This window comes from Saccopteryx leptura, chromosome 6, assembly GCF_036850995.1.
Source record: "Saccopteryx leptura isolate mSacLep1 chromosome 6, mSacLep1_pri_phased_curated, whole genome shotgun sequence".
Classification (NCBI taxonomy): domain Eukaryota; kingdom Metazoa; phylum Chordata; class Mammalia; order Chiroptera; family Emballonuridae; genus Saccopteryx; species Saccopteryx leptura.
In genome coordinates, this window is record NC_089508.1 from 177,285,911 (window position 1) to 177,304,571 (window position 18,661).

At 41.8% G+C, this 18,661-nt stretch overlaps 1 protein-coding gene across 2 annotated transcripts in view; it reads right to left on the minus strand.

Moving 5' to 3' along the window:
* Positions 1-3,769: 3,769 nt before the first annotated feature.
* The window catches only part of HAVCR1 (hepatitis A virus cellular receptor 1), a 35,112-nt gene continuing 20,220 nt past the window's right edge, over positions 3,770-18,661 (minus strand). For both annotated transcript variants that reach the window (XM_066341616.1, XM_066341617.1), the window contains 4 exons: positions 13,393-13,448; positions 8,608-8,719; positions 7,703-7,739; positions 3,770-4,116 (listed from right to left, as the gene is read on the minus strand). In XM_066341616.1, coding sequence (XP_066197713.1) covers positions 4,005-4,116; positions 7,703-7,739; positions 8,608-8,719; positions 13,393-13,448 — 317 coding nt within the window. In that variant the 3' untranslated portion in view covers positions 3,770-4,004. The remainder of the gene's footprint in view (positions 4,117-7,702; positions 7,740-8,607; positions 8,720-13,392; positions 13,449-18,661) is intronic.

Genomic DNA, 18,661 nt, shown 5'->3' on the forward strand with positions numbered 1-18,661 from the left:
ACCTTACTCTCCCTCCTCGTGCACTTGCTTCTTCCTGCCCCGAGGCCCTTGCACTGGGTGATTCCACCAGTGGCTGCCTTATTTGGTTTCAACTAAATGTCGCCTCTTTCTCAGAGGCGGTTCCTGACCAAGCCCGCACTGCTCCTCACACTCCCCAACCACATCCCTCCCACACTGAGGTGTCCTGCATCACCTTGATGTCACCAAAGGGGACATTGCTTCTCAGGAGACATTTATAGCTGTCACAACTGGAGGGGCACAACCATCCCCTGGTTGGAGGAGGCCAGCGATGCTGTAAGACACCCTGCAATGGACAGAACAGGCCCCGTGACAGAGGGTGAGCTGGCCCCGAAGGCCACAGTTGAGAAGCCCCACTCTGTCACTGCATTCTCCCCTCTGCAGCTCTGATGGCACCAGAATGGACGGTTTGGGGGTCTCCCCTAAACGGGCGCTCCATGGGAACTGGCGTTCAGGGCTGCTCTCTGCCCCACCCCGGGCCCTAGAGGAGTGCCAGGCACACTGACTCCCCATCGTGGCCCCTGCCCTCGTCCTGGGACTCACAGCAAGGGGAAGGGGCAGGCCCCGACTGACCCACCGATGAGCCTGAGAAAACAGTCAGTTTTCAGAATGAAAGCAAAAATCACATTTCTTGGCGAGTGTGCATATAATAACAATGTGACCCTTACACTTTCACGTACTCACAAAATTATCTTCACAGCCATCAGTGAGAGATTGGTTCTGCTGCTTCTTTACGATGAGCAACATTTCCTCAGTTTAAAATATGGTCATCAGCTTGAGCACGGCTCATCTGGTTTAAGCAAAAGCTCACCAGCTTGGACCCAAGGCCGCTGGTTCGAGCAAGGGGTTACTCAGTCTGCTGAAGGCCTGCAGTCAAAGCACATATGAGAAAGCAATCAATGAACAACTAAGGTGTCGCAATGCGCAACGAAAAACTAATGATTGGTGCTTCTCATCTCTCCGTTTCTGCCTGTCTATCCCTCTCTCTGACTCTCTCTCTGTCTCTGTAAAAAAAAATAATAATAAAAAATAAAAGTCTTAATTACAACCATGGCCTAATACCTAGGACAGATTGTAGATAATGGAAAACTCAATACATTTTACATGATTGATGTATTTTCAGAAAATAATTTAATATTAATACCTTTTGTTCCTTTCTTCTAACCCATTTTACCTCTCTGATATAAACAATTATTTTCTTTTTTAAATTTTATTAATTACTTTTTATACTATAAAATGATAGCCAAATTACCTAATATTAACTTCTCCAAAAGAGAAAAAAAAATTTTTAAGAGTTACTATAGCAAGGGACTTATGAATGACAGACACACTGTTGGAATTATTTACTAAGCACTGGTACTAGACCTAGTACTAAACATTCCATAAAAATAAAACAAAAAACTTTGCATTCTGTAATGTTTCGCACTTTTCAGATTCCTCACAAGTAACATGTCGTCATTAGAATTACGTCTATGCTTTGATATAGGTATGGAAATAATGGTCTCTAATACATGTAAAAATGGAGGCACACAAAACAACTTTCCCTAATGTCATCCAGTGCTACTGGTAAGAGTTAGGACAGAAGTCAAGTCTAGTTCTAATTCTGTGTCCCACCTGCTGTTCCCACACCCCACATAGTTTCACAGATGCTGCTGGGCATGCCAGTAACCATTGTGCTCATGGGTTTCAAACAAATTCTGGAATCGCTGGATTGAATACAGTTAACCAGACTCCCAGAGGCTTTTATGTGCCATCAGACATCTCCAGGGAAGGTGTTGAGACTAGAACAGGCATCATAAATTCAAGCCCCACAGTCACAAAGCAGGTAACAAACAGGAGCGTGCAGACAAGGCAAGGATCTGGGGGCCTGGGGTGGGGTGGGGGATGGGATGCCATCCAATAAGGTCCCGACTGCATAGGAATGCAGTCCAATGTGCCAGGTCTTTCCAGAGAAGCTACAAGTCTGGGCTTTAATCTACAGTCTCCATGTTTATATGTGTGGTCTCAAATTTAAATGAAAACTTTGTAGTTAGTTTGAACAAAATGTTTTAGACCACATTAGTCTTGTTCTATTTGGGAAACCTGGTAGACAGTGCTGAACAATCTTACTTGCCCATATAACCTTTATTCAGAGGTGCTATTAACCATGTCAAAAATGTTGCTTTCAAAAACAAGCATCCTGCGCCTGACCAGGCGGTGGCGTAGTGGGTAGAGCGTCGGACTGGGATGCGGAAGGATCCAGGTTCAAGACCCCGAGGTCGCCAGCTTGAGCGCGGGCTCATCTGGCTTGAGCAAAAGCTCACTAGCTTGGACCCAACATCGCTGGCTCAAGCAAGGGGTTACTCAGTCTGCTGAAGGCCCGCGGTCAAGGCACATATGAAAAAGCAATCAATGAACAACTAAGGTGTCGCAACGCACAACAAAAAACTAATGATTGATGCTTCTCATCTCTCTGTTCCTGTCTGTCTATCCCTCTCTCTAACTCTCTCTCTGTCTGTAATAAAATTAAAAAAAAAAAAACAAGGATCCTGCCACCTTAGACCAATCTGGTGTGAGTAGCATGTATGAATGGTGTTCACGTCAGGCATGAATTATTTCAGGATGAATGAACTCAAATTGAAATTCTTACCCAGCCTTGCTAATATTCCTGTGGAAATGTTTCTGGTGACTAAAAATATCTTTACCTTTTGCTTTGTTTAACTATCTTGGCAAAACCAAAAATTTAATTCAGTTGTGAATAAAGAATTGTATTGAAATTAATTTGATATGAAAAAAAACCCTTCATCCTTCTAAAATGATTTTAATAATCAAAGTAGTTTGGGAATTTAGAATTTCAGTTGCAACTAGTAATATTCAAACAACAGTTCTATATACAACAGTTCTATATTTGCAAACGTGCTTTTCTAAGGCAGAAAGCCCCCTTCTTCCCTGTTCTCTCCCTTTCTTTTTCTCTTTTGTTTATCTCTGCCCTGCATCATTCTAAAAATTACTTCCGATTCCCTGGCAGTTGTCTATATGACTGCCTGGAACTTGGCACAGATGTCAGAAATAGCATGCGTGTGTTAAATCACATGTAATTGATCTTCTTCTCCTGGTATCTACTCGGTCACTCACCGGGCTAGCTTCCTCTGACTGCTAGAAAGCCCATTCTGGTCCTGGGAAAGCACTTGAAACTTTGTGTTTTCAGAACCATGAAAAAAAAACAAAAACACATCTAATGATGAAATCACACTAACTTTATTTTCCCATGAAGAAAACAAAAATCTGTAAACCTCCATGATTTGAAATACTTGGGGGACCTAAGAAATGTAGTGTTTGGAATTGTAAGATAAAAAACAACAAAGATCATGAAATGCTTCTAAATGAAGTCATTTATGATCCAAATCAAATTTGCTGAATTTAAGTCATATTCCACTGGGGTTTTTTTAATTTATTGATTAGAGAGAGAGAACATTGATTTGTTTTTCCACTTATCTATGCATTCATTGGTTGTTTCTTATATGTGCCCTTACTGGGGATCAAATCCACAACCTTGGCATGTTGTGATGACATGTAACCAACTGAGCTACCCAGCCCAGGGCCCTATTCCACTGTTGTTGACAGCTTTGATGACCAATGTAGAAGTTCTTTTCCTGTCCACCCAATGAGAATTCTTAATGGATACAGGATTCATAAGATCTAAAAAGAATACACAATTCTAAAGTGTTTGTTTTCTAGTTGGGAGAGAGCGCTGCTGTGACCAGACAGAGCGCTGCTGTGACCAGACAGATTGAGCCTATCTTGGTATAAAAAAATTAGGAGTTATTACCAATTAGGTTGACTATACAGAGATAAACTAGAAACACTCAAGCCAACATCATTGACATGTTGGAATGCCATGAAAATTTGACAGAAAAATCCTGGAGCTTAAAAGGACTCTATCGTGATGAGGTCTGGTCGTTGTCTTCTGCAGTCAAGGGTATAAAGCCTTAGAAGGTCACTGGGTCTTATTTCATGCTGTAAAGGTTGTTCTCAAAGTAGACATTCTCATCTGCTTGGTAGTGCACTGCAGCCGCACCTTGCAAAGTTCCATCCGAAGGGCCATTCGGTAAAAGTTTGCTATATAAAAAGAATAACGTGGTAAGGGAAAAGCAGATCACTTCTATATTATGAGCAGCATGTTTGTTTATGATCAGGTAAGACTGGGTATTTGCAACTCTCAGAGTCCCATTCGCATAACCTATAGAATAAATAGAAGCTTCCAGAGTTGTGAGTATTAAGTTGCAGGAAAGCCTGTTTACCAAGCAGGCAGAAATCCTAAGCAGTATTCAAATAAATCAGGCTAGTCTCCTTCAAGAGACTCAAGTAACAGAATACAAAAGTGGGAAGTCTAAGATAGATATCAAATTAGAGTACTATATCAAGATGCATATTCCACAAATTGACTAAGAAGTGGTTTGGTCAGTGTTTTTCCAGCTGTGGATTGTGACCTCTCAGACAGGGTTATTAAAACTATGGTGTGACCAGGTGGTGGCGCAGTGGATGGAGCATCGGACTGGGATGCGGAGGATCCAGGTTCGAGACCCTGAGGTTGCCAGCTTGAACGGAGGCTCATCTGGTTTGAGCAAAAGCTCACCAGCTTGGACCCAAGGTCGCTGGCTCGAGCAAGGGGTTACTTGGTCTGCTGTAGTCCCCCGGTCAAGGCACATATGAGAAAGCAATCAATGAACAACTAAGGAAGCCGCAATAAAGAACTGATGTTTCTCATCTCTCTCTCTTCCTGTCTATCTGTCCCTATCTGTCCCTCTCTCTGACTCTGTTGTTTCCACAAAAAAAATAAAAAAAATAAATAAATAAAAATAAATAACTTTTATAACATATTTACATATCAAGTATGGAAAAAAATGTGAAGAGTTTTGATATAGTTGCTGTTTTATCATCTGTACTAATGACCATGTTTCTTACCTAAGCTTGTCTATAAATAATATCAAATAGCCTGACCTGTGGTGGTGCAGTGGATAAAGCGTCGACCTGGAAATGCTGAGGTCACCGGTTCGAAACCCTGGGCTTGCCTGTTCAAGGCACATATGGGAATTGATGCTTCCAGCTCCTCCCCCCTTCTCTCTCTCTCTCTCTCTCTCTCTCTCTCTCTCTCTGTCTCTCCCTCTCCTCTCTAAAATGAATAAATAAAAATTTTTAAAAAAATTAAAAAATAATATCAAATATACTGAATCTTTATTCAACTTAGATCTTTCAATGAACCAGAAATACATGTGTGAAACAGTTTCGGTGGCAATAACTGAATATGAATCAGTGTTATAGAGCTGCCAAGAAAATGTTATGAGAAAATGCTCTTTATTTATTTTTAGGTGAGAAGAGGGGAGATAGTAAGGCAGGCTCCTGCATGTGCCCTGACTGGGGTCTACCAGGAAATCCTGTCTAAGGCTGATGCTCGAGTCCAGAGCTATTTTTAGCACCTGGGGCTGATGTGCTCAAACCAACCAAGCTATTCTTAGTGCCTGGAGCCATGCTCTAACCAATCAAGCCGCTGGCTGTGGAAAGGCACATATGAGAAGCAACCAATCTGCTTTTCTCCCCTCACTGTGCCCCATCTCTCCCTCTTCCCTTCTCACAGCCACAGTGGTTGTGGAAGCTGGGCACTGAGGATAGTTCAGTAGATTCGAGTATTGGCCCCAGATAGGGTTGCTGGGTGGATCTCAGTAAGGGTGCATGCAGGAGTCTGTCTCACTATCTCCCCTCCTCTCACTAAAAAAAAACAAAACAAAAAACCTAAGAGTCTTTTATCTGCTGTGTGGTATGAACTTGTATTTCTCTTAATATTTCTAAACCTGTTCTCCAATCTATAAACTGGGAGTAATAATGCCTTTCTCCCAGGTTTATTGCTGTGAAGGGAATGACTACAATAATTAAAGCCAACATTTATGGAGCTCGTTCAATGTGTTGGGTATTGTTCAGGGCAAAGTCTATGGATTGGCTCATGTAATTGAGACATAGAAAAAATGGACATTCAGCAAATTAGAACTAGGAACAATGAATGGCAGCCTGAGGGATGGCTTTTGAATCAATGAAAGGCCTTGCTTAAATCCCAAACTGGCCTGACCAGGAGGCGGTGCAGTGGATAGAGCGTCGGACTGGGATGCGGAGGACCAAGGTTTGAGACCCCGAGGTCGCCAGCTTGAGTGAGGGCTCATCTGTTTGAGCAAAAGCTCACCAGCTTGGACCCAAGATCACCGGCTCGAGCAAGGGGTTACTCAGTCTGCTGAAGGCCCACGGTCAAGGCACGTATGAGAAAGCAATCAAGGAACAACTAAGGTGTTGCAATGCACAACGAAAAACTAATGATTGATGTTTCTCATCTCTCCGTTGCTGTCTGTCTGTCCCTGTCTATCCCACTCTCTGACTCTCTCTCTGTCTCTGAAAAAATAAAAATGAATAAATAAATAAACTGTTTACTATAAAAAAAAAATCCCAGACTGGACTACATGAAGTAGAGTAGACTACTTGGATTCGGTAGTCGGTAGCGGTTTCGTACCATTGCAGGTGTTCACTGAGATGACCACAGGAGGAGGATGAAAGTTGAGGAGACTTAAGCTTTAATTGGGCAACAGGGTAGATTTACACAAATTGTCAGTCAAATGTTTATGAGGTCAGATAACCTGTGCAAAGGAGCAGAGCAGAGAAGGGATGGGGACATGGGGAACCGGAGGTTCTGTCCCCACCACTGTGCTTTAGCATTGCTTCCAGCTGGCCTTGTCTTCCTCCAGATCTTTGCCAGCAGCCTCCTGTTCCATCAGGGTCACTCACACAGCCCCCTGCCCTGGTCAACATTCCCCAGGGTATTTGCCTGGAAGCACTAAAAGACCATTTATTTGCATATATGTTTTTTGTTTATTTGTTTTGTTGTATTTTTCTGAAGTAAGAAGCAGGGAGGCAGAGAGACAGACTCTTACATGCACCCGACGGGGATCCACCTGGCATGCCCACCAGGTGGTGATGCTCTGCCCATCTGGGGCATTGCTCCGCTGCAACCAGAGCCAGTCTAGTCCTGAGGCAGAGGCCACAGAGCCATCCTCAGTGCCTGGGCCAACTTTGCTCCAGTGGAGCCTTGGCTGTGGGAGGGGAAGAGAGAGAGAGAGATAGAAAGAAAGGAGAGGGGAAGGGTGGAGAAGCAGATGGATGTTTCTCCTGTGTGCCCTGGCTGAGAATCGAACCTGGGACTTCCACACGCCAGACCAACACTCTACTACTGAGCCAACCTGCCAGGGCCTTGCATATATGTTTTGTCTGTTTTGCTCATCTCTTTGAAATATAATAGGCACTCAGTAAACAAAGCACTGAATGAAATCAAGAACAAACTAAACAACTCTTTCAAATGTAATTTCACCAAACATAATTTGTGATTTAGTCCCCCTACTCTAAGGGGTTGAGAGTAGGGTGCTGCTTCTGTAGTAGTTCCTGGCCCAATTCCAGGGAAATACAGAAAGAAATACAGAAATACAGAAAGCTAAAAAGATTACTGGATGGTATGGACAGCAATGGAGGAATCATTAGACTAGATTTTTCAGGGTCCAGGGTGTAAAATGAAGAGTTTAGGAGAAAGAAGAAAGGAACATATAGAAAATTTTCTTTATTTTTATTAGAGTAGGAACTTCAGAAGGTATTGACACAAATCTTTCAAGCTTACCTTATATGCAACAGTCTTCTACTCCTGCATAAATATTCTAAATTCGGGAGAAGAAAAAGAGAAAATTAAGTGTGTCAGCCAAAGAGTTTGAGATCTTTTCTCAAACAAGTATATTATTTCTGCTATTACTTTAATTAAACAAAATATGTACAAAGCCAGAGACTTAAAAAGTTAAATTTAGAATAATATTTTTAAAAAAGAAGAAAACAAAATATCAGACTAGGCTCTTTTCTGGTCCCTTTAGGTTTCTGAATGTGTAGGACCCAAAGAAGCCCCTCCGTGCAAACCATCTCATGTGCTTTAATGGCTTCCTGTATTCACACGTGTGCCCTAACTTACTTTAATGAAATTAATAATTATATTTCATTTTTAAATAATGGATGACGTGGTTCTTTCATAGAGGCCAGTTACACACACACACACACACACACACACACACACACACACACACTCATACACACTGCTGGCGGAACACTTTTTCTTGAAATCCTTTGTTGTGGTCTCAGTCCTGAGATGTTTCTCTTCCGATGTCTCACTGCTTTCTCACTGAAACGAGTGTAGTGAAACTCTCAGCAGTATTATCCTTCGTGGGAACAAAAGCGGTGTCGAGGGGACGGGAGGAGGAAGAGTGGACAAATCTTACTTAGTACATGGTTTGCTGTCTTCCAAATCCCAGCCGTACCCAACAAACTCTTATTTCTTAAAAATTAATTTCTCCTATGAAAAATTTAAATTTCATTTTTCTCTTTATGGGCCAATATCTTTTAAGAGAAAAAAGAAAAAGCTTATGAACAGGGAAGCTGTGTGAAATCAAAAGTACGTGGTCTGTGGAATGACTTCACACCAGGCAGCCTGGCTCTAGAACCCGAGCTCTGTTCCCTTAGACAAAATCCTGAATGTCTTACTTCTGGTGATTACAGCAGCCAAAACAGTAAGCAGCATCAGGGCAGCCACAGAGAATCCGATGCCGAGTGCCTCTTTGGTGCTCAGCCTTGAATTCTGATTCACACTCGCGTGCTAAGGAAATATCAGCAGATTGCAAAAGCATCTTGTTAGAATTATGGTTAGAAAACATTTCCTAAAATAACGTACTCAGACACATGTATCTTTTTTTTTTTAAACAAAGATTTTTTATTTTATTTTATTTTATTTAATCAGTTTTAGAGAGGAGAGAGAGAGACAGAGAGAGAGAAGGGGGGAGGAGCCTGAAGCATCAACTCCCATATGTGCCTTGACCAGGCAAGCCCAGGGTTTCGAACCGGCAACCTCAGCATTTCCAGGTCGACGCTTTATCCACTGTGCCACCACAGGTCAGGCCAGACACATGTATCTTTATTGTCTCTTGTCTACTTCTAGATCATGAGGGGTAAGACCAAGTGATCTAGAAATTCTACAAGTTGAAATTCCATATGTATTTGGGTAAGTAGAAATATTTTACATCATGCTTGAAGTAGGATTTATGTGGGTGGTGTATACATTTGTCAAAGCTCAAACTGTACACTTCAAAGGGTGCACTTTATTGTATGTAAATTACCCATATTCTTTTTAAAAACCACTAAGCTACATCTTCTACTATAAAAAAGAAAAAACAGCCTGACCAGGTGGTGGCGCAGGGGATAGAGCGTCGGACTGGGAGGCAGAGGACCCAGGTTCGAGACCCCGAGGTTGCCAGTGTGAGTGCGGGCTCATCTGGTTTGAGCAAAAGCTCACCAGCTTGAGCCCAAGGTCGATGGCTCGAGCAAGGGGTCACTCGGTCTACTGAAGGCCCACGGTCAAGGCACATATGAGAAAGCAATCAATAAGCAATTAAGGTGTCGCAACGAAAAACTGATGATTGATGCTTCTCATCTCTCTCCATTCCTGTCTATCCCTCTCTCTCTCTCTCTGTCCCCGTAAAACAAATAAACAAACAAACAATTTTTGTACTTATATAAGTTGACTTGGTGAAGCTATCTGATGTTATCTGGCTGTGCTTATTAAATTTGGTTATTGATTCAATCCTTTTTTTTTTTAAACTATAATTCAAGATTCTAGCCATATCTGTATAAATGAGCCTGAATATAGCTGCTCACAGACCTGGCCCTGATTAACAGTTAACTTAAAATGCTGTGCAATTGGGTAGAACAGCAGAATTTTGTTCAAATCTCCTGGTGCAGTTCATAAGAACCATCCTCCTAGAATAAGCCAAAATATGCCAGGCATCATGCCAGGCCCTATACACAGCTTAGCTCTAATTCTAAAGAGATCCCACGGGTAGATGGTTTAACAGAAAGAAAGCGGAAGATTAGAGAGAAGGATCAACCCTCTGGCTGCATCAAAATTTAATCTCTGGAGTCAGAATCCTGGCTTGGTTAACTAGTCTCTTAGTGGGACCCTAAACAAGTTATTTAGCTTCTCTGAACCTCTGTTTCTGTGTCTGTCAACCACAGACTAGACAAGGTCTTGGGGAAAGGAGCGTGTAGATACTTCCTGAAAGACACGATAAAGAATTTAAGGAGGGTAATTTAGCATTTGAGCCATCTATATTTAAAGGAGGAGTGGCCACTAACTGGGAAGGAAAAACTGTGTTGGTCTTACCTTATCTATGGGGGTAAGTGGTTAAATGGAACATGGGTTTCCAAATGAGGCTTTGCTTTCCTTTTTAAAATTATTATATTACATAAAAACTGCAAGTTCATTTTAGAGAGTGCAGTTAAACACAAATAAAGAAAAATTAAATCTGGAACGCTGAGGTCCCCAGTTCAAAACCCTGGGCTTGCCTGGTCAAGGCACATATGGAGTTGATGCTTCCTGCTCCTTCTCCCCCTTCTCTCTCTCTCTCTCTCTCCTCTCTAATGAATAAAGTCTTTTTAAAAATAAAGAAAAGCTCAGTTTAAATTTTAAAAAACTACAATTAACCATAACCCTAACATCCAGAAACAACTATTGTTACCATTATTTATCATATACTCTTCTAGAATTTTTCTTTCCAGTGCTTTTTTCTTAACAGAAATAATTACTATATTTATTTATTTTACAGAGATAGAGGGATAGACAGGGACAGACAGACAGGAACGGAGAGAGATGAGAAGCATCAATTATCAGTTTTTCATTGTGACACCTTAGCTGTTCATTGATTGCTTTCTCATATGTGCCTTGACTGTGGGGCTACAGCAGACTGAGTAACCCCTTGCTTGAGCCAGCGACCTTGGGTCCAAGCTGGTGAGCTTTTTTTTTTTTTTTTTTTGCTCAAGCCAGTTGAGCCCCACGCTCAAGCTCAAGCTGGTGACCTCGGGGTCTCGAACCTGGGTCCTCCGCATCCCAGTCCAACGCTCTATCCACTGCACCACTGCCTGGTCAGGCACTATATTTAATATATGCTGTAATTTATATCCTGTTTTAAAAGTTTCTTTTTTACTTTAATGTCTCTCCATTTCAGTAAATGCACTCTAGCGATGACATTTTTTTTTTGAGAGGTAGACTTGGTGTGTGTGTGTGTGTGTGTGTGTGTGTGTGTGTGTGTGTGTGTGTGTATTTTTCCGAAGCTGGAAACGAGGAGGCAGTCAGACAGACTCCTGCATGCACCTGACCGGGATCCACCTGGCACGCCCACCAGGGGGCGATGTTCTGCCCATCTGGCGTCGCTCTGTTGCAACCAGAGCCACTCTAGCGCCTGAGGCAGAGGCTACAGAACCATCCTCAGCGCCTGGGCCAACTTTGCTCCGATGGAGCCTTGGCTGCAGGAGGGGAAGAGAGAGACAGAGAGGAAGGAGAGGGGGAGGGGTGGAGAAGCAGATGGGCGCCTCTCCTATGTGCCCTGGCCAGGAATCGAACCCGGGACTCCTGCACACCAGGCCGATGTTCTACCACTGAGCCAACCGGCCAGGGCCTAGAGAGGTAGACTTTTAATAACTGTTTTTATCACCAGAGTAAGTAATGCAGTTACAAAGTAATTAAAAATTTCTGAAAGGTGTTATTGTTTATAAAAAGAAAAAACTCATTCTTGCATAAATAATATTTAGCACTTCATTGGAGACACCACAGCTCCAAAGGCCTTGGCAAAATAATCCCCACCCAGTACCCTGAACTCCCAGTTGTTTTCAGGCCTCTGTTAATGAAGCTGCGTGTAGACTGTGCAGCCACTGAGAGAGGACACTGAGGCAGGGCGAGTCGGGGCCGTCGGCGATACTCAGAACCACCAGCCAGACTCCAAAGGGGGAGTGCAAATGGTTTTTTCTGGGACCCATTATTTGAATTATTGTTGTCATTCAACACAATAGACATTCTTAATGGCAATAGGTGGGTGTGCTTAATTAAGTAAGTCATTCATTTCTTACTACTGAGCATTGAGGTTGTTTGTAACATTTTTCGTGATTTAAATAGCAGCAATGAACATGTTTTCTCATTCATCTTCACGTATTTGTTCAATTCTCTCCTTAACACAGGATCCAGGAAGTTGACCTACTAGGTCAAAATATATGCTGCATGTTTTCTAGGCACAGGGAGACATCTTGATATCCTCAGAATCAAGGCACAGAAAGCCCATGATTTTGCTACTGCTGACCACAGACTTGCCTCTAAATTTTTATCTTCTACTTGCTGCTAAACATAACTTTCCTACAGGTAACTGAGGTCAAGAACAATCTCACTATTCAGAGTGTATTTTTTTTAATCCAGCATAAATCTGGCCATATAGCAACATAATAATCATTTCTATAGTGACATTTCTAATGGTTAGGGAGTATACACAAATTCAGCCCATATCCATCAGATCAATTAGCATCTAGGCATATAAGTTGTTAAAGTGTTTCATATATTACTCCTATGTAGTGTTCGCATTATCACTGAGACATACAACACAAGGTCATTTGACCCTATACTAAATAATCCCACTTTGCCTAAGCTTGAATTTCTTTCACTATGGCTAGGATGTCATTTCTCACCACATGGACCAAGATTTTTCTCATATCTCAAATTCTTAAGTTAGTTGCTTTTTGAGCATTCAAAAGTAAAGTTGAAAAATTTGCCTAACTTATTTGCAAAGAGGAGACTTTCATTAGCATCATGAGACTTGAAATCCTTATATTTTTCTCAAGTTCACTGGGGAAAAGTAGAAGACCATCTTTCAAAATCACAAAGTTAAGACATTAACACCTTAATATAGTAAGTCATCCTATAGGGAGGTTCAGGCATAGAAAAACTCTGCAGTGGCCTCAACATTTCTGCGTAGAAAGACAACCGGGTTGGAAAATGATACTTGGGGGCCTTTAAGCAAGCACACTGTCACTTACATAATATCTTTGGAACGGCCTCCATGCCATCACAGCAACTCAAAACCTGTATTCCCCTAATGATCATTGAAGTCTCCTTGGGAATGTTATGTTAACTCACTCTCCTTAATTTAGTTCATTTATTTTTGTCCAATGTTGGCCAGGAGAGAATCTGTAGTGTATGAGTATTGTGGGTGTGTTTGTGTGAGCAAAATATCACTTATCAGGCATCGCAACAAGCTGGTCTACCTATATCTATACAAACTCTACAAATTAATCAAAGCATCCCTGTTTAAGAAACAACCCATTTTCTTCTTTGTCCCTTAACTAGAAAGAATCAATCTGTGGGTTAGTCTTATAGAAGTAATCTCTAAGCATAACTTGCTTCCAGAGACACATACAAGTGAACACGGCTAGTAAAATAGGAAGGAATTGGCTTACAGTTTCATTGATTCTCCGATGGCCATCTGAAGGCTGTGTCACAGTGCTATTCCCATCTGCTCAACAAAAAGAGAATTAATTAGAACTATAAAAAGTATTGAATTTTTCCCACAAACACTAAATATGGTCACATTGCTCTCTGATGATAAATGAAAAGTTGAATAACAACATGGCCAAATGTGGCAGGCATTGCAAGAGTTATATCAAGTTTGAAGCATTTATTAAGTTATCCTGTAAGGCTGTGTTTCTTAATCCATTTGTCATGGACCCTGTGAAAATTGACCCTTTTTTCTTCTTTATGGAAAAAAAAAAAATGTGTTACATACAAAGTTTTATCTACAAGTTCAGAAATACAGAGGTCATTTTTGGAACCAGGTTAAAAATGCCACTTAAAAAAGAATGCCACTTAATGGTAGATATTTTTATGCCAGCTAAGGACCTATCAGTGAGTGCTACTTGCACATCTAAAGATCAAACAACTCTAGCCTGACCTGTGGTGGTGCAGTGTATAAAGCGTCGACCTGGAAATGCTGAGGTTGCTGGTTCAAAACCCTGGGCTTGCCTGGTCAAGGCACATATGGGAGCTGATGCTTCCAGCTCCTCCCTACCTTCTCTCTGTCTCTCTCTCTCCCTTTCTCTCTCCTCTCTAAAATGAATAAATAAAATAAAATAAAATAAATTAAAAAAAAAAAGATCAAACAACTCTATTCAGAATGGACATTACATTGGTTTTTGCATTCAAAATGTAAGTAAAATGTACTTAGATATCTAAAACAGGTTGCATATAACTCCTACATTATGTCAAGTGCCTAGACTTTGATTCAAAAGTACTTTAGGAACTACCTGTTATATCAGCCACAGAACCAATATATCTTATACTATCTAAAATCCTAACATAAAAGGATATTATTCCTTAATATCTTTTTGGTCAAAACAATTATATTTTTGTATGCATGCAAATTTTTTAAGTGATTAAAATGTCTTAATTTTAACTCAATCATTTTTTAAAAAAAACTGAAAATTATATAAAAAGTCTCTCTCTAGTTTCCTTCAATCCCTATAAATCCCAACACAAACTTGTCTATAAGTGACCATTTTTATTATTTGCATGTTCAGTTTACTTTTAAAAATAATTTTTACTTTTCAATAAAGTTGACACAATAGTGTATTAGACTCAGGTATACAACATAATGACCAAACATCTATATAACTTACAAAGTGAAGTGATCACCTCAAAAAATCTAAGCCATACATAGTTGTTACGATGTTATTGACTGTATTTCCTCTGCTGTACTTTACATCCCCATGACTATTTTATAACTACTATCTGTACTTCTTAATCCCTCACCCCTTTACTCACTGCCTCAACCCCCTCCCATCTGGCACCTATATCTAAGAGTTTGTTTTGCTTATTCATTTGTTTTTTAGATTCCACATATAAGTGAAATCATATGGCATTTGTCTTTCTCTGTCTGACTGATTTCACTCAGCATAATACCCTCCAGGCCCATCCATGTTGTTACAGATGGCAAGATTTCATCCATTTTATGGTTGAGTAATATTTCACTGTTTATATGTACCACTGCTTTTTATTTATTTTTTAGATATTATTTATTTTAGAGAGAGAGAAAGGAGAGAGATAGAAAGGGGGAAGGAGCAGGAAGCATCAACTCCCCTATGTGCCTTGACCAGGCAAGCCAGGGTTTTGAATGGGCAACCTCAGCATTTCCAGGTTGACGCTTTATCCACTGCGCCACCACAGGTCAGACTGTACCACTTCTTCTTTCTCCACTGATCTATTGGTGGTCACTTAGGCTGCTTCCATATCTTGGCTATGTAAATAATGCTGCTATGACCATATGTGTGCTTATGTCTTTTTGAATTAATGTTTGGGATTCATTTGCATAATATCCATAAGTGAAACTGCTGGGTCTTTCTTTGTCTCTCTCTTTTTTTTTTTTTTTTCCCTGAAGCTGGAAACGGGGAGAGACAGTCAGACAGACTCCTGCATGCGCCCGACCGGGATCTACCCGGCACGCCCACCAGGGGCGATGCTCTGCCCCTCCGGGGCGTCGCTCTGCCACGACCAGAGCCACTCTAGCGCCTGGGGCAGAGGCCAAGGAGCCATCCCCAGCGCCCGGGCCATCTTTGCTCCAATGGAGCCTTGGCTGCGGGAGGAGAAGAGAGAGACAGAGAGGAAAGGGGGGGTGGAGAAGCAAATGGACGCTTCTCCTATGTGCCCTGGCCGGGAATCGAACCCGGGTCCCCCACACGCCAGGCCGATGCTCTACCACTGACCCAACCGGCCAGGGACTTCTTTGTCTCTTGTTATAGCCTTTGGGTTTTTTTTTTGTTTGTTTATTTGTTTTTTTTACAGGGACAGAGAGAGAGGGATAGACAGGGACAAATAGACAGGAACGGAGAGAGATGAGAAGCATCAATCATCAGTTTTTCGTTGCCACACCTTAGTTGTTCATTGATTGCTTTCTCATATATGCCTTGACAGTGGGCCTTCAGCAGACCAAGTAACCCCCTGCTCGAGCCAGCGACCTTGGGTCCAAGCTGGTGAGCTTTTGCTCAAACCAGATGAGCCCGCACTCAAGCTGGCGACTTCGGGGTCTCAAACCTGGGTCCTCTGCATCCCAGTCCGATGCTCTATCCACTGTGCCACCTCTTGGTCAGGCATAGCCTTTGTTTTAAAGTCTATTTAGGTAGAAGTATTAGGTAAAAGTCTATTTAGGATTAAGAATTGCTACTCAGCTTTTTTTCTTTGTTTCCATTTTCATGAAATATCTTTTTCCATCCCCTTAACATTTTAAATGTTTAATTTTAATAGTGCTTAGAAATAGTAAGAAAGAACATAACACTTCCTGGGCAATTATAGGTCAAATGTGGAATCCTCTTTTAACTAAGTATCTATTATATACCAAGCACTTTACAACCTTAAAATTTCCTCAATCCTGATAGATTTGTAAATTCCAAACTGCCCTCTTGATGTTCCGCTTATCTGTCACACCTCACCCTTACTGGACTATCGCCCCTGAGACAAAGGAATTCCAAAAAGCTGCGAAGCCACCCCAAGGAGGGGCACCGGACACACCAGGACTTTTGATCAAACACCCACATGCTCCAAGCCTCCAAGGAGGAGCATTCCGGACATACCAGGACTTTTGCCTCAGTATCCCCTCAGGCTCTCCCAAACACTATATAACTCGCCCCTAGTCTGTAACCCGTGCTCTTCTCCCCCAGGAGAAGAGCCCGGCAGGGTTCCTTTCTTCATTTCAATAAAGCCTGTTACTCTGGTCTTTCGGACTCGCATGGATTCCAACAAATCCCATTTTATAGATGAGTAGACAGACCTGAAATGGTTAAACAAGTTTACAACTTCAGTAAATGACCATATCCCGTAATATCTAAACATTACTTCTGTGTTTTCATTTTACTCATTCTGATACTACTTTTAGCCTAAGGCAGCATCTAGGTTTAGGCAATGTCTACCATCTAGGCTGTGATTGTGACTTGGATTTGACCTTAAATAAGTCCTTCTGTTATAGAACTGGATTATGCAGTAATAAAATCATGGACTTAACTCAGATAAAACTTGAGTTTGCTGCTGATAATCTTCCTTGGAAAAGTGACTTTGACCAAGGTCTTTTGCACACATATATTTGTATGTGTGCATATGTATATTTTAATATTTATTTATTGCTGCGGTGACCCTGAACTGCAACTACAAGCTATAAATATAACTCATCTCATAACCACATCTAATTGTTAATTTAAATGATACATATAAATTACTCAACACTCTATCAGATAAATGTCAGCTATTACAATTATGACATTATAATGGAAGGAACAATGAGGAAAACACTGTGCAGTGACTTTCCAAACACCTTGCCCTTCATTCAGCATAAACATCCGGTGAGATACACAAATTCATAGACAGACAACAGTACGGTCATTGTCAGGGGGAAAGGAGGGTGGAGGGAGGTTTAAGATGGAATGGGCGGATAAACGGTGGTAGAAGGAAATTTGACTAGGGTTGGTGAACACACGATATAATATATAGATGATATATATATAGAATTGTACCCCTGCAACCTACATAATTTTATTAACCAATGTCAACTCAATAAATTCCATTTAAAAATACATCAACTTGTCATTGTGCATGTAGCTAGTACTTGGCAGTGAAATTGGGAGCTATCTCAAAAACAGAGCTATAGGGCCTCCCCAGTCTGGCCATGGCAATAAATAAGACCTTCGCTGGGAGAATTGAATGAGATAACGTATGAAATTTTCCCAGCACACACAACCGTCAAGGTGGGCGGCGGGCCATATGACAACCAAAATCCCTCCCAGACCTGACATCTTTGCTTCTGCGAGGGTGCAGCCCACAGAAGGCTGACGTAGACACAAGTGAGGATTTGGCTCTAGAGGCCCAGATCCCCTGCCAAAATGGCCTGCCAAGCAGTCACAAGTCATGGGGACACAGCTGCTCCATTGTCTGTTCCACTCTGGAAAGCTCTATGCTCACCAGGTTAGAGTGACCTGATATTTAGAAAATGATTCCCCCTCCCACTTTCCTCCTCCTCACAACGCTAACAGTGTGGGTACAGCTGCTCACACTGCTGTTACCTTGTGTTCTTTCCTATTTTCACTTGCTTAAGGGTCTGGAAACAGTTCACACTAAGGGTTCCACTTTCAAAACCAAATGTCACCATTGTCTAATCTCACCTGAATGGGTCCCTCTGTGAATCTCACTGCAGGTCCATTTTAAATTAACCATCTTCCAGGAAAGGTTGGCCAGAGGCAGCCATGGTGGGGGCTCCTACAGACTGACAACTCCTGAGTCGACTTAGCCATACACAGAAGGAGCCTTGTGAGGTTTGCCCTTGTTTGGAAACAGCACAAGCAAAAGGACACAGCCAGTCTGCATTACAAAGGGGATCAGCGTGTGGTACTCCCCCACACTGACCACGATGGGTTACAGAGTTACTGGGAAAGGTGACCGGCTCCAGTATCACCTTTGTCTACCATGGGAAGACACAGAGCAGAGAGTACAGGGGGCCTGCCGGGAACGCGGGGAGTGGGGAAGACATTTTGGAGGGGAATAACAGATTCTCTGTGGGGCACGCCTCTTTCCTTGGTGTGGTGTTGGTCTCCTCACCCTATCTCCTTAAATTTTATTTACTCCTTTTTAGAGAGAAAGGAGGGAGGGGGAGAGAGAGAGAGAGAGAGAGAGAGAGAGAGAAAGGGGGCGAGG